Source organism: Kwoniella dejecticola, chromosome 11 (genome assembly GCF_000512565.2).
Source record: "Kwoniella dejecticola CBS 10117 chromosome 11, complete sequence".
Taxonomy (NCBI): Eukaryota; Fungi; Basidiomycota; class Tremellomycetes; order Tremellales; family Cryptococcaceae; genus Kwoniella; species Kwoniella dejecticola.
Genome location: NC_089311.1, coordinates 1,537,917 through 1,551,232, shown reverse-complemented (window position 1 = coordinate 1,551,232; position 13,316 = coordinate 1,537,917). Strand labels below are relative to the sequence as shown.

Here is a 13,316-nt window from a genome sequence, read left to right as displayed (position 1 = left end):
GTGGTGATGAAAGAATGAAGGAAAAGAATGCTGATGATACTTGTATATGTATGTATTGTTGTTGTGACCCATGCGCAGGAAGGGAGGAATTCCAGGGGTGTTCACTGTAAAATTCCCATTCCGCGGGTGTCACGCCAAAAGATAAAACCAAGCGCGTCGCCTCTTTTTCCTATTGTTCTGTTGTTTGTTTTGATTTTTCATCGTGTTGCCCCTGAATATCCCATCCTCCCTCGGAATAACACCTAGACCCTTGAATCACTCGAGTGGAAAGTCTGGAACGTCCATGATTTCTGCTTCAGCCGCACTTTAAATACGTAAATACAAAGGGGTCCATCGCAGTGTTGTGCCTTTTACTCGATCATGATACTGCTTAAAGCCTAACCAACCGAGACATGCTGAAACGTGAGCAACTTTGTGATGTGACCAAGCTGCGACAAGACGCCTCGGGTGTATATGATATTTACCTTGACCACAAGCAAAAAGGTCGTTGTTTCACTCTAACCCCGATAAAGAGGTCGGACTGAATGATATTTCAGCATATTCTACCTTGTACCTGTATGAAGTACATTGATAACAAAGGTCGTCTTACCGAACCTTCTTGAATCTTTGGCTTGACCCTCTTTCCCTCCACCCCCCTTAGATCCGAGACTGAAGACGGAGGAAGATCTGCCATCTTACCGAGAAACTGGGTCCAGATCGTCCGTCATATCTTCCCCCTGCCTAGATGATCTGGTAGCTTACCAATCGTTATATGCTCCAGTCGCGCGGCATGTCACCGAAGTTGCGGTGGCTTCAGTGGTAGGACCACTGAAAGATTATCAAAAAGAGGTTGTCACCTTTAATGACAATTATAAAGCATGATGCATGAGTGCCGTATTGTACATTCTACGACCCTTTTAATGATGAACCTGACAACGAGATAATGCTGATGATGATGCAAAAGATGATCCTTCGCCCTTTACACCTATGACTTCCTCTTGGATGGCCGCTTCCCTGAAAATACAATGTCGGACCCCTCCTTCCTTGCGTGCAAATCCACCTCAATATCAATATACTTGAGCATCTCGACACGACCGTAAAATTTCAATGTCCACCTTCATTCCATCCACGCTTCTGCGCGATATTCTGGACCAGTCCAAGACCGCTTATTCATCCACCCCGAAACCCCATACATCCTCTTCACCACCATAACCCCATTCTTCCTCTTCGTCCTCATCATCCTCTTCCCCCGTCGCCGGTCCACCATCTTCGTCATGCTGCAATTTCCTCACTACGAGCGCTTCCACGCAAATCATCTCCTCCACTTCCCCTTCCCCTTGTCCTTGTGCTTGAACGGTTTCGGCCGTACTCGCCCCGATTGTACTCGGTTCGGTCAGGCCTTGTTTGTCTACTAGTCGATCGAGGGGTGAGATGAAGGTCTCGACGCTGGTGGAAAGGAGCGATACCGACGATGAGGATGAGGACGACGAGAGAGAGAATTGAGGGTCTTGATCCACGTCTTCGGGTATAGAGCGGACGTCTGCGAAAGATAAAGATAAATTGTCCAGAGGGATATGCAGTAGATCATCTAAGAACGAATCTGCATCTTCTGTCGAAGTAGCGGGCGTTGCGAGACGCAGCGTAGAGGGGCGTATAGGTTGATGGGGTAATGTGAACCGGGGTGAATGAACTGCATCTCCATTTGCATTGGCGTCTTCAACATGCCACCTTCGACCGCTCTCCTTCGGTTCCGTCGACTCAGGGTCTTTCATGCTCAGCTCATTCCACATCGGATTCGTGCCGTCCCCTCTGAGCAAATCGAGACGTCTGGCTTCAGCTCTCGCGGCTGATTTCCGCCGCTTCTTCTCCTCCTTCTTGCTTACATGGCTTGATTGCTTGTGATCACCCCTTCCAGGCGAGTAGGATTTGGAGCGTAGAGTTGAAGTTGGAGCTTTCGCGTGAGGAGCAGCCTCATGATTTACAATTTCCGAGTCCAGCTCGCACTCGGCCTCAAGGAAGAATGGCGAGTCCTCCGATTCAGATGACCTATTCCTATTGTCGTCGAGATATCCATCATCGTCGAACTCTTCTTCGCTGTCACTAGGAGTTGAGTGGTCTACGGGGTCAAATATCATCTTCTTCGGTCTAGTCCCACCGTACGCCCCCGGGTCTTTTGGTGTATACTTATTCCGACGTCGACTCTGTTCTTTTTGCTTTGTATTGGTTGTACATTTCGGTTTGATGGAACACTCGGCATTGTCTTTATTGAGTGAGTTCGGTGATATTATGTGGTTGGGATGGAGTACGATTTCCCTTAGTATTATGACAGTCGCTCCTACTTCCGAAGCCATCAATTCTAGCGTTCTCAGCGAAGCGTCCATCTGTGACCTGGGCAGACCGATCACTGTGCCGTCGTCTACGTCACCGACATAATCAGCTCAAGTCACGGAAGAGCCAGTGCGTGAATTTGTGTACAGGGTGGTCTCCCTGTTGGTGTATGTGTAGAGAACACTCACCAGCTAAGCCTAGCTCGTATATCGCCTCATTTCGACCTTGCTTCAACCTCCACATCAACTGAGTTATCAACCTCTCGAATCTCTCCGGCGTCGGGTCGATTAACTTCAGCTTGTACTCGATGAATCCACCTTTATCCCTCTCAGCAGCCAGCTTGGTCTTCTTCCACCTCTCGTCGATGAGCTGATGCCTCGATACATCTGATCGAGGGTGCGAAAGCTTCTCTTCCCATTCTCGAAGAGCGTGTGAGGTAGAAACCAGCGGCGGCGTACCGGCGCCAGTGCTGGTGCCCCCGAGTGGGGTATCGGATGAGGGTGTATATGGTTCGGTGATTGAGGCGGCTGATGATGATGCTCGACGCGGTATGTAAGGGGGCAGAGAAGTTGTAGATAGCGAATGAGCGATTTCGTGCCATGGTGAAGGCCTTCGAGGGATGTCGGTGGGCAAGACCTTGGGAGAAGGAACGGTTGGTTGGCCAGTCTCTGGCATGATAGCGATCGGAGACATGTTGACCGCGAGAGTGATATGTTTGCCGGACTCGTCGATGTTGCGATTTACTGATTTATTGTTATTCGGACGGGGGAATGGCGTGTCGGTAGTCGATTCCTACAGCGTATGATCATTGTGTACGTTCGAATCCGGCTAGGATACTAATCGTCTAAGCGGTGAATTAGATGGCGAATCGAGTCTAGACGTGCATGATCACTGATTGATGTTCTCGTAGGGCGTGTTCTTGATTCTGGTCAATGATCAATCCTTCCAAGAAAGCAGAAGGATGAAGATGAACGTTGCTTTGTAGCACCTCTTGCATCACATCATTCCGACTCGATCGCCCAAGCGGATCATTACGTAACATAGTTCTCCCACGACCTTGGTCGGTATACGGTATCTTCGCTTCAGCTCGCCTTGTCCGGTCGTTGCAACGACCAAGATAAGCTACAGTACTCGACTTGATGACGAACGGATGCGGCCTGCCGAATGATAGGGTCCTCATCGGTGTGGTCGACGGTGTATGAATGTGGTCGGTGGTGATGGAATGAGATGACCGCACTTTTGCTCGGTGATAGCGAGGCGTGCCTGATCAGAGCCCAATGCCGATAGATGACCGTCATCTTCCCAGATACCGAACAGATTCTCACGCTGCCATTCAAGGTATATAAATAGGCGATACAACGCAGACCAGCTCTCCTATCTTCGAGTCGATACTTCACAATCACCCTTATACAAATCACAACTTCCAGACGACTTGATACCTCCACTTGGAACGTCAAATCAGGGAACGTGAGAAACGACACAATGACCACATTCTCCAATGCCATTCTTTCCCTTCCCGCCCCCTCAATCACCCTCGCTCTTGGGGGTCTCACCACTTCCTACGTATTCTTCGGTAATCTCGCAGAATACCAGAGAGGCGTTATCCCTTACTTGAACGGAAGACTCTTACCTGGTTCTCCACTTAAGTTGACCGATAAGGAAAAAGCCAAATTGTGGAGAGCGTACTTCAAACCTGCTGCTGTGAGTTATGCACCCCTTTTCCGCCTGACTGAATGTCCTGATTGGAGCAGTGAGCTGATGCTTCATCGACAACTCCTTGTAGACCTGGGTAGTAGGCGCATCCCTAGTCTCATCCGTATTAGCATTCACTACCTCCTACATCCACCCCTCCCCTCTCATATCCCGCATCACCCTTATTTCGGGTATCCAATCCTTGGCGATCTTACCTATCACGGCTCTCTCTGGACTATTACCTATTAACTCAAGACTGTTGGAGCTGGCCGAGAACGAAAGTGCAACTTCGGTGAAAGAGGATGAGGCGAAGGAACTGATCAACAGTTGGGAAACTAGGCATCTCAGAAGGATGCCTGCGTACGCTTTGGCGTGTCTCTCGACTTTGATGGCTATTGTCCTTGATGGAAGGGTTTAAAGCTGAACAAAGGGTCGAAGATGGAGTCAAGGGCAGTATGGTCAATCAGATACAATAGCTTCTGTATGTATCACATCGAACAAACAACTCAGGTATCATGCATCTACTTTACAACGATCTATAGCATTTTCCATTCCCAGACTGTATCAACGCAGTACTCAACCCCTGTTGTCCTGTCCGTCTATGTCGTCTGACATCACCCACCTCAACACCGGGGCATCTACACCTATGAAATCGGACAAACACCTTTCTTACTTGTCCTCTCTGTTCCTCTACCCTCCACCAGATCCGCCATCTTTTCACCTTCTTCCGTCTTCAACGACCTATAACCCTCGACCACCCCATTCCAATCCCCATCATTACTCTCTTGACTAAGCTTGAACCTCCCCTCAATCCTCTCAATCTTGATCTCTATCCCTATAATCGCCTTCTTCAATAGATCGACATACTTTGTCGGCGCATCCGATACTTTCCACGGCTTACTTCCTTCTCTCGTGCCTTTGTTCTTATCTATGAATTGCTGTTCATTCTGCAGACTCAATTCTTCTACTTGTTTCTGCAAGAATTCCGATGTTTCGGGAGTGTTTTTATAGTATATGCGCGATTTGCCGTATACTTGCACAGCGGCATAATCCCATGTAGGCACTACTTTGCCGTCCTTAGGTTTGGTCTCGACGTAGAATTTAGGAGTGACGTATGAGTGGACCGGAGAGTTAAAAAGTACTAGAACTTCTTCTTCGAGTAAGTCGGACTCGGACCCGTTTTGAGAGAGACTGTCGATGATGGATTTGGATTGTGGATTTGCCCTGGCAATATGCGCTCTCAATACCCCTTTGTTGCTTTCGTCAGAAGCATCGCTAGGAGAGTCGAGAACGAACGGAATATGGGTGGTTTGGATGGTGGCGTTCTTGGGATGGGCGATGGAGGTGGTGAATAGCCCAAGAGGGTTTTCGCGGATGAATTGATGGAGGGCTGGAATATTCAACTCGGCGTGGACTGGACGGATGTACATTTTGCTGAATGCTATCCCTACTTTTCTGTGTGAATCAGTGAGAGACCCGAAGAATCTTGACTGGCACGCCTTGAGCCAAAACCTGTTCAGATATCGGTCTTATATACTTTGTGCAATCCTCATCTTGTGAATGGACGATGATAAATGATATGATATCGACTCGATCTGTTTGGCTCATTTAGCCGAGTTGAGTCTTGATTTGGAAAATGAATAAGCGCATCCGCCGGATATCAGCGGTATAATTCGACTGATGCTACTAGGCAGGGAAGAAGAGTTGCCGCCGAGGCATTCATATGCATATGCCCTCATATTGTGTTGTTCGCTGCTAGGTGTCTCTTGGTCTCTGTCGAGCACGCATATCGTCTGTCCATACACCTCGCTACTGATGACACGGCCTTTCCGTAGTAGGATCGTGATCAGTCAGTCCCAACCTCGCCAAGCCCAATTCAAGCGCCTATTTCAAGCAGTAGAGCGCCAAAATAAGCATCGAGTCCCTGAATGTGTCCTTCATCTCGCAACATCATCTTCTCTTCTTTCTACGTGATCACGAAACATCTAATTATCATCAGATCCGAGGGCGTCTCTTTTCTCTTTCTCTCTCGGTCGAAAATGTAAACGAGAATAAAGCTCACTCACCTGTACCCCCCATGAAAGTAGCGTGACATGTCGTGTCCGTCATGACTGGAGCGATTCGTCATGCTGTCTTCTCTCAGCTATACTCACATCTGTGTGATCGACAATTGCCATTGCCTGACAGACCCGAAGCAACAGACAACAGACGATGATCAGCTGATGTTGAAGAGACAACGAATGGTTGATTAATTGATCGGCGATTTTCCTTTATCAGATAAACCTTGCTCATTGCTTATCCTCATCCTCGGCGCTTGAGTAGTGTTTTGGCGGAAAGCGCATTCCTTCTTTCCTTCCTCCCTTCCGTCTCTCGGCGCTTGGCGTTCTGACCTCAGTCGAGTGGGAAGCCATGGAAGGTCCGACCTTGAATCAGCCTTGGGCCCAATATGGTCTGACTGCTACAGGGAAACAGAAGCGGAAGAGGGTCAGGTCGGTCATGGGATGTATGACATGTAGGAAACGAAGAGTCAAATGCGATGAGAAAAGGGTGAGTCACCAACTACACACTCTGTTTCTGTTCTGTCTGCATTTTCTATTTTCTGCCTTGGTAATCATTGGCAGCTGTGTCGATTATTCTGCCTCTTCCTCTTTGACTGCTGACTTGTTGTAACGGTTTCGACATAGCCAAAATGTAGCAATTGCGCTAGACACCCGTTAAGGATCTGTGAATACGAGTACGACCACGACAACGAGCATGAGAAGGAGACCGAGAATGCGGACGCATACAATTCGCTTGGGAATGGGTACGACCCTAATCGGGTGTTTGAGAAAGCCCAGCTGGACGCGCTCGGCGCGATGTCTCTCGATGTGAGTCGGAATGGGACAAAGCGGAAACATTCAGACTGGACGGTACTCGTATGATATGAAATAACTCTTTGCTGATCGACCACGCATGACTCTAATCAGACGTCATTCCAAGATTCATCATCCTTCGCATCGAGCTCAACATTGACTCTGGACGATCTGCAACCTCTACCTCTCACATCTTCAAGTTATGTGTATCAACCACCCATAGATTACGAGAAGATGTCAAAAGAAAGACATGTTTTGGAGAGTATGAGGGCTGAATGGCTAAACATCAATGACAAGGGGTGAGTTCCGGAGTAATGCGTCTTATTCACCTTTGATTGATGAGTCTGGGGTTCAAAGCTGAGCTGACGGTTCATCGATCCAGCTCAAATAACCTGATGAACCCTTCTGAGCTCGTACAGAACAAGGTGACCTTTCCGTTTCTCCACCTCTCCATTCCCACGGACGCACGACTTCATGCTGAATACCAAAGGATGTCTTTGTAGATCCCTACACCCAAGCAATCCCGTTTCACCTCGTTCCGCTCTTTCCACTCTGGCCTCGTTCGACGGTATTTCCCTTCTTCTGAAGATCCTCACAACCGCCTTCCGCCAAATATCACCAGCGCGGTACCTGGTCCTGCACTGTATAACGGTAGTGGTATAAGCCTAGGAACCCAGCCATCCTCACTATCCCTTTCTCCTGACATAAACCACTTGCATCGATCAGATATTTTCCGGAATCCGGTGAACGTGGGAACTGTCGAAGATAATAAAGATGTTTCTACGGTCGGTAATCTGGGATCAACAGCTTTCAACCTCTTACTATGTCAGATTATGGAGCCTTCACCCACCGTATGGAGAGACAGACTTCGAAGCGTAGTTGACAAGTGCATTGAGAAAGGGGGACCAGGGTGGATGATCGGGTTGACCCCTCCATTATCGGGATATAGAGGAGGTCCGGTGGAGAACAAACAGCCTTTATCGATGGCTTTGTATCTCGAGATGGCGGCGATGATAGATATTTATGGTGAGTCGCGCCCTGATTTAATCAAGTCGGTTTGACTAAGTATGAGACATCTTGGAATGGAAAACCCAAGCATAAAACAGTTTCACTCCGATGTTGACGCCTATCGTTCTGCTGTAGCTTCCTTGACAAGTGGATCGATCCCTAGGTTGACCTCTTCCGATCAATCATGGATATCGCTTTCGAGAACTCATCAAGCGAAATTATCGCCGCCTATCCCAGATACGCTAGAGACGATCTTTGGCATTCCGCGAACCCTCGTACCTGTCTTCTCGCGGGTAACGAGCCTGGTGGCTAGACGCACTATGCAGAATTTGGACGATCAAATGGATGTGGGGATGAAGGAGGATCTGGATTTCGAGATTATGTCGATGAGGATGGAGCTGGAACATCTTTGGCCTGCGAGGTTGGCTGGTAGAACGGATGAGAGGAGATCGCAGTATGGCGGCGTGAGTTGAGTCTCGGTTCCTGGCCCTTGATATCTTCGTTTTCGACCTCTGTTTCTGACGAATACTTGATTCGACGTAAATGTTGACTCGCTGACCACGGCTGGACCACGCTTTAGCGTCTTTGGCGATTGGCTCTCCTCATCCTGCTCCTTCAAGAAGCTCAAATGTACTCTACCACATCGAGCGATCTGATCTCGAGCGTCAACTCGTTTACTGCATCATGCCAAGAAGCCTTGAGTGAGATCGGGTATGTATTAGATGGTTTCTCGATTTTCTTTTCCCCGTGGAATACACTGGCCGGCGCTGATCAGCTCGTCACATTTCTATCGCTATCGCAGGCACCTGTCCGGATGGCTTTGGCCAATATTGATATCAGCCTGCGCAACAGGCAATCATACCCAGCGAGAAGGCTTTCTGAGGTTATTACCCTATGCCAAGTTTCCCATGGGAAATTCGGACAATTCGGAATATGCTCATAAGGTTCGTCTCGCTCTCCCTTGTCTGTCTTTATCAACCAATAAAAGCGGCGCTGATTCGTCCAGCGTTGAGTATTTCGCAGCTGCTCACGATGGTATGGTTCTATCAAGATACCGGGAATCCCAGATTTCACCTGCGGGAGGCACGTCGTATAGACAATACATCAGATAATTTGATCCTGTAGCATAGCATGAATCTCTCTCAGCATCTGCATCTGCGTTTGGGTTTACGGTATGGCGATCATCGTCACATGCATATAACATATAATTACGTAATGATATGCAAGTGGAGGTCGATTGGGTCCAAGCGCGTCAGAAAGACAACAAAAAGACGCGGAAACAGGGCATAAAGCACCATACTAACCATACTATTCACCTCTTGACATTGTAAAGAAGCAAGAAACTCATACTGCATAGCTTGAGTCTCAGTCCTGGAACTCACTCCCATGTCCGCCAGACCTGACTCGCAAGCCTCCGAAAGCTTCAGCTTGAAGACGATGGACGGAAGACCAGAGAATCAACTTCCGGTCGAAGATGGTGATCTGGTTGAGGCTATCCAAGATCAACCAGAGAAGGGAATCAAGGATGACTCAGCCAGCACCTCAGACGCTTGCGATAATGATTATCATGCAACTCCTGGTGATCACCACCAAGGAACAGCTGCCAAGGAGGACTCGACTGCTTCTACAAGCGAAGAGAAGGAGAATGGAGTCGACAAGTTGAATGATCAAGAGGTCAATGCGCAAGCGAAAGAAGCGGATACCAACACCAGCGTCGTAGGAGAAGCAGTGAACAGTCATGGAGAGCTGACCGAAGAGCAGAAGACAAAGGAGGACGAGGACAAGCCGGTCGTAGAGCAAGTCAAGGAAGCTGCTAGCGGTGTAAAGAAGGTATTAAAGAGTGGTGTGTTTGGGGGTGAGTCGATATCAGTTCTGTGTCTTTAACCCTTATGCCCGATTGTCATGCCGTACACACGTAGTGTGACGACTACGATGGTCTCGTGCGTTCGCCGCCAAAGATAGCTGATCATGTATGATTCGTACTCGCAGCAAGCTCACCTAAACCCTCACCCAAAAGTACACCTTCCACCGCCTCACAAGCTCGACCTTTAGCGGCAGCAAGACAATCCCTCGCACCGACCAGACCAGGCGTAAAGACCACTTCGACACTCACTCGACCGACCGCCTCTTCCAGCACCAAAACCCCAACTTCCACTACCACCTCACGCCCCACACATACCGCACGCGCTTCTATATCCTCTCGACCTGGAGCAGGCAGCACCGTCACTCGACCCACCGCTTCGTCCACTTCAGCAGCCGCTACTACCACCGCTACCACGAGACCCCGAGCGGCTACCAACTCATCAGATAAAACGACTTCATCCTCTGCAGCTCGGGTCGCTCGTCCCACAGAAAGCTCCACTACAGCTGCGAAACCCAGAGTATCCACCAAACCTCCTGTCCCCAGTGCTAGCATCACAAGAACCGCTCGACCAAATACCACATCTGCGACTACTACTACTAAACCTGATCCACTCAGATCGAGCACTACCACTGCTGCTGCGCGAAAAAGCTTGGCTCCCTCTTCCACCACCACGAATGGCATCACCAAACCCCGAAGTACGACTGGCTTGACGAGCTCCACTTCGAGATTGACCGCTAGACCAGCAGCCGGAAGGGCGAGCATGGCCCCTCCATCCAATAGAACCGGTACGACTGGCGCGACTGTCGGCGTGGCGCAGAAGGTCAGAGCGGGAAGTGGACCAAGCGCTTTGGCGGCGTCCGACGCGGCTGAAAGATCCAAAGAAGTAGCAGAGCTAAAGGAGAAGTTGGAAGAAGTTGAGAAGAGGTCTATTGCTGAGAAGCAGGAGTATGAGAAAAAAGTGGAAGAATGGAGCAAGGAGAAGATCTCGCTTGAGGAGAATCGAGCTCAGGCCATCAAGGACTTACAAAGTCAGATCGAAGGCGCCACAACGCAAGTTGGTGCTGACAACGAGAGCAAGATCGCCCAGCTCAAGGATTTGCACGCTGCTGAGATCAAAGCTGCTAGCGAACAACATGAGGTTGCTGTAAAAGAATTGAAGGCACAACTCGAGAGTCTTTCGGCGGAGAAGGAATCCCTCGAATCGCAACTCACAAGGCTCCAATCCGAATTAGCATCTGCCCAATCATCAATCACGGAACTCAACACGACCCTCAACACTGTCCAAGAGGAATTGGCTGCACTCCACACGACCCACACTGAATCTACTGCTTCGCTCTCTGAGGCTGCCGATGCCAAGTCAGCGCTTGAAGGTAAAGTCGCAGAGCTCGAGAAGATCAAGGAGAAGCTCGAAGCTGAATTAGCGGAAGGTGCTGAGGAGGCCGAAAAGTCAATGGCGGGTGCGACAGGATTGGAAGGACAGATCAAGGATCTTCAGGATGAGATTGAAAAGCTTAAGAAAGCAGCGCAAAAGTCTGAGGAAGAGAGAAAGTCCGCTGAGGACCAATGGGCTATTGACAAGGATGTGAGTGTCTCAACTCAAACGAATGACAACCGTATTTAAGGACGTGGTTATAGGCGCTCTCAAAAGAGCTCGATGGACACAAGACCTCTGCGCAAGGTCATTTGGAAGCTCTTGAGAAGGCCAAGGCTGAGCATGAGAGCGGGCAGGAGACGCTGAAAGTGAGTGTTCGGCTTCAACCCGAAGAGATACACAGTCTGATGTCCCTATTCCTTAAAGACGCTGCAAGCTGCTCATGAGGAGTTGACAAAGACACACGCGGATTTACTTGAAAGCTCTGCCAAACATCCTGAAACCTTAGCAGAGCTAGAAGCTAAATTGAAGGTTGCCAATGAACAGCATGAAGCGCTCCTGAAAGAAGCGACTGCGGCCTCCGAGACCAGATTGTCGGATCTGGAAGGTAGACTTGCCGGAGTCACCTTGGAGAAAGAGAAAGCGGAGAAAGAGTTGAGTGACGCCAAGAGCAAGCTTGAGGAGCTGGATGAGGAACTCGGTCAGCTCGGCGAGCTGCGACGGGGTATGGAAGAAAAAGAGCAAAGCTTAAACGATGTGAGTTGAGTCCAGGATGTCGGCGAAAGTCTGCTGATTCAGCGATCTCATCACAGATCATAGCTAAGCTTGAAAAGGAGAAGGAGGAGAATAAGATCGAATTTGAAGAGAGGTACAACAAAGCATTCGATGATGCCAAGGTAGATTTGCATGATTGGTCAAGTCCTCAGAATAGATGCTGACACCTGAGCAGGCTGCAGCGGGCGAATCCCACCATACTGAGCTGTCCACAATTCGAGCAGATCTCGCTTCGACTCAAGAACGATTAAGCCAAGCCCACGCGGCGGAAATTGAAGCTCTCAAGACCTCTCATGCGGTCTCCTTATCGGACTTGCAGGCGGACCAGCTGAAATCCATTCAGACCTTAGAAGAGTCCTTATCATCTGCCCAAAAACAAGTTGTTGAGGGACAGACTTCACTGAACGAATTGAAGGATGTGAACGAATCGTTGCGCAACGAGGTCACTCGACTCATTAGCGAAGTCGAGCAGCTTGGTAAAGTCGATGTGAAGGATACTGCTGAGCTGGACAACGAATTGAAGAAAGTCAAGGGTGAATTGCAAGGTGTCAGAGATGAACTGGATGGAGCGAAAGAGGTTCGTTGGTGATTCCACTCTCGCTATCTGACCCGATGACCATTGCCGACTGTCTCCGTTATTCACCGAGAGCGCAGAGCGGAGACTGAACCTGGGTTCTGTAGATGGCGGAAATGAACAAATCACACTTCGAAGCTTCACTCTCTTCTATTCAGGAACAGAATACCGCCGACGCAAAAGAAGCAGCCGAGCTGAAAGTCAAAGAGGCTCAAGACACCGAAGAGAGGCACAAGAAGGAAGTGGAAGAACTGAGAGAGCAGTTCAGAAAGCTGGAAAGCCAGTTGCAGGTGAGCTCCACATAAGGATTTGTCTTGCCCTTGTATCTGGACTGGTTGTTGATTGATGTGATGTCCCGCGCAGGATGAACGTGTTGAGAAGAACGACGCTCTGGCCAGACTAGCTGTAAGTCATCATCCCTCTTTGCCAACATCAGTTTCTCTCATCATTCACAAGGCAATGAAGCTGATTACCAATCTTCACCTTTCAGGACTCCGTCAAAACACCACCGACTTCTCCTAAACCGCCCGCCGAACCCCATTCTCCGGCTCTAACGAAATTACATGAAGCTCATAATGCCAAAGTGGTTGATCTGGAGAAGTGAGCTGATCCACTCGTGTATGCATGGCGATGCTTTGCTAACAGTCGTACTTCTTCAGCGAGATCAAGAGACTTCACCAAGAGCTCAGCGAGGCCAAGGCAATTCTAGAGCATAAACCTGTTGCAGATGCCGTTGTGAGTTCAAACAGTTGAAGTCGACTGCGAACCTTGAGTAATCATACCCTCGACTGATCACTTCTACTGATCAGGACGAAACGGAGACTTTCTGAAGTGATTTGGTCTTTGAGTTAAGGGTGATTTTGGTAATGGACT

The 13,316-nt window shown here is 49.1% G+C and overlaps 5 protein-coding genes across 5 annotated transcripts; 3 read left to right on the top strand and 2 right to left on the bottom strand.

The window, feature by feature from the left end:
• Positions 1-1,145: 1,145 nt before the first annotated feature.
• Positions 1,146-3,000, bottom strand: I303_108706 (uncharacterized protein; the record flags this gene model as incomplete). The annotated part of the gene is made up of 2 exons (XM_018410243.1): positions 1,146-2,395; positions 2,496-3,000. 2 exons carry the CDS (start codon positions 2,998-3,000, stop codon positions 1,146-1,148), a joined length of 1,755 nt encoding a protein of 584 aa, XP_018260052.1.
• A 789-nt stretch (positions 3,001-3,789) lies between these two features.
• On the top strand, positions 3,790-4,417 carry I303_108705 (uncharacterized protein; the record flags this gene model as incomplete). Its single annotated transcript, XM_018410244.1, has 2 exons — positions 3,790-4,008; positions 4,091-4,417. The coding sequence occupies 2 exons, from the start codon at positions 3,790-3,792 to the stop codon at positions 4,415-4,417; spliced, it is 546 nt and encodes a 181-aa protein (XP_018260053.1).
• Positions 4,418-4,643: 226 nt separating this feature from the next.
• On the bottom strand, positions 4,644-5,429 carry I303_108704 (uncharacterized protein; the record flags this gene model as incomplete). Its single annotated transcript, XM_018410245.1, has 1 exon — positions 4,644-5,429. One exon carries the CDS (start codon positions 5,427-5,429, stop codon positions 4,644-4,646), a length of 786 nt encoding a protein of 261 aa, XP_018260054.1.
• Positions 5,430-6,408: 979 nt separating this feature from the next.
• On the top strand, positions 6,409-8,984 carry I303_108703 (uncharacterized protein; the record flags this gene model as incomplete). The annotated part of the gene is made up of 9 exons (XM_065969900.1): positions 6,409-6,546; positions 6,684-6,866; positions 6,966-7,150; positions 7,234-7,276; positions 7,355-7,877; positions 7,995-8,323; positions 8,440-8,570; positions 8,662-8,803; positions 8,883-8,984. The coding sequence occupies 9 exons, from the start codon at positions 6,409-6,411 to the stop codon at positions 8,982-8,984; spliced, it is 1,776 nt and encodes a 591-aa protein (XP_065825972.1).
• A 261-nt stretch (positions 8,985-9,245) lies between these two features.
• On the top strand, positions 9,246-13,273 carry I303_108702 (uncharacterized protein; the record flags this gene model as incomplete). The annotated part of the gene is made up of 11 exons (XM_018410247.1): positions 9,246-9,714; positions 9,849-11,305; positions 11,359-11,463; positions 11,522-11,851; positions 11,908-11,991; positions 12,045-12,446; positions 12,551-12,733; positions 12,807-12,848; positions 12,934-13,043; positions 13,103-13,178; positions 13,253-13,273. The coding sequence occupies 11 exons, from the start codon at positions 9,246-9,248 to the stop codon at positions 13,271-13,273; spliced, it is 3,279 nt and encodes a 1,092-aa protein (XP_018260056.1).
• Positions 13,274-13,316: the final 43 nt, after the last annotated feature.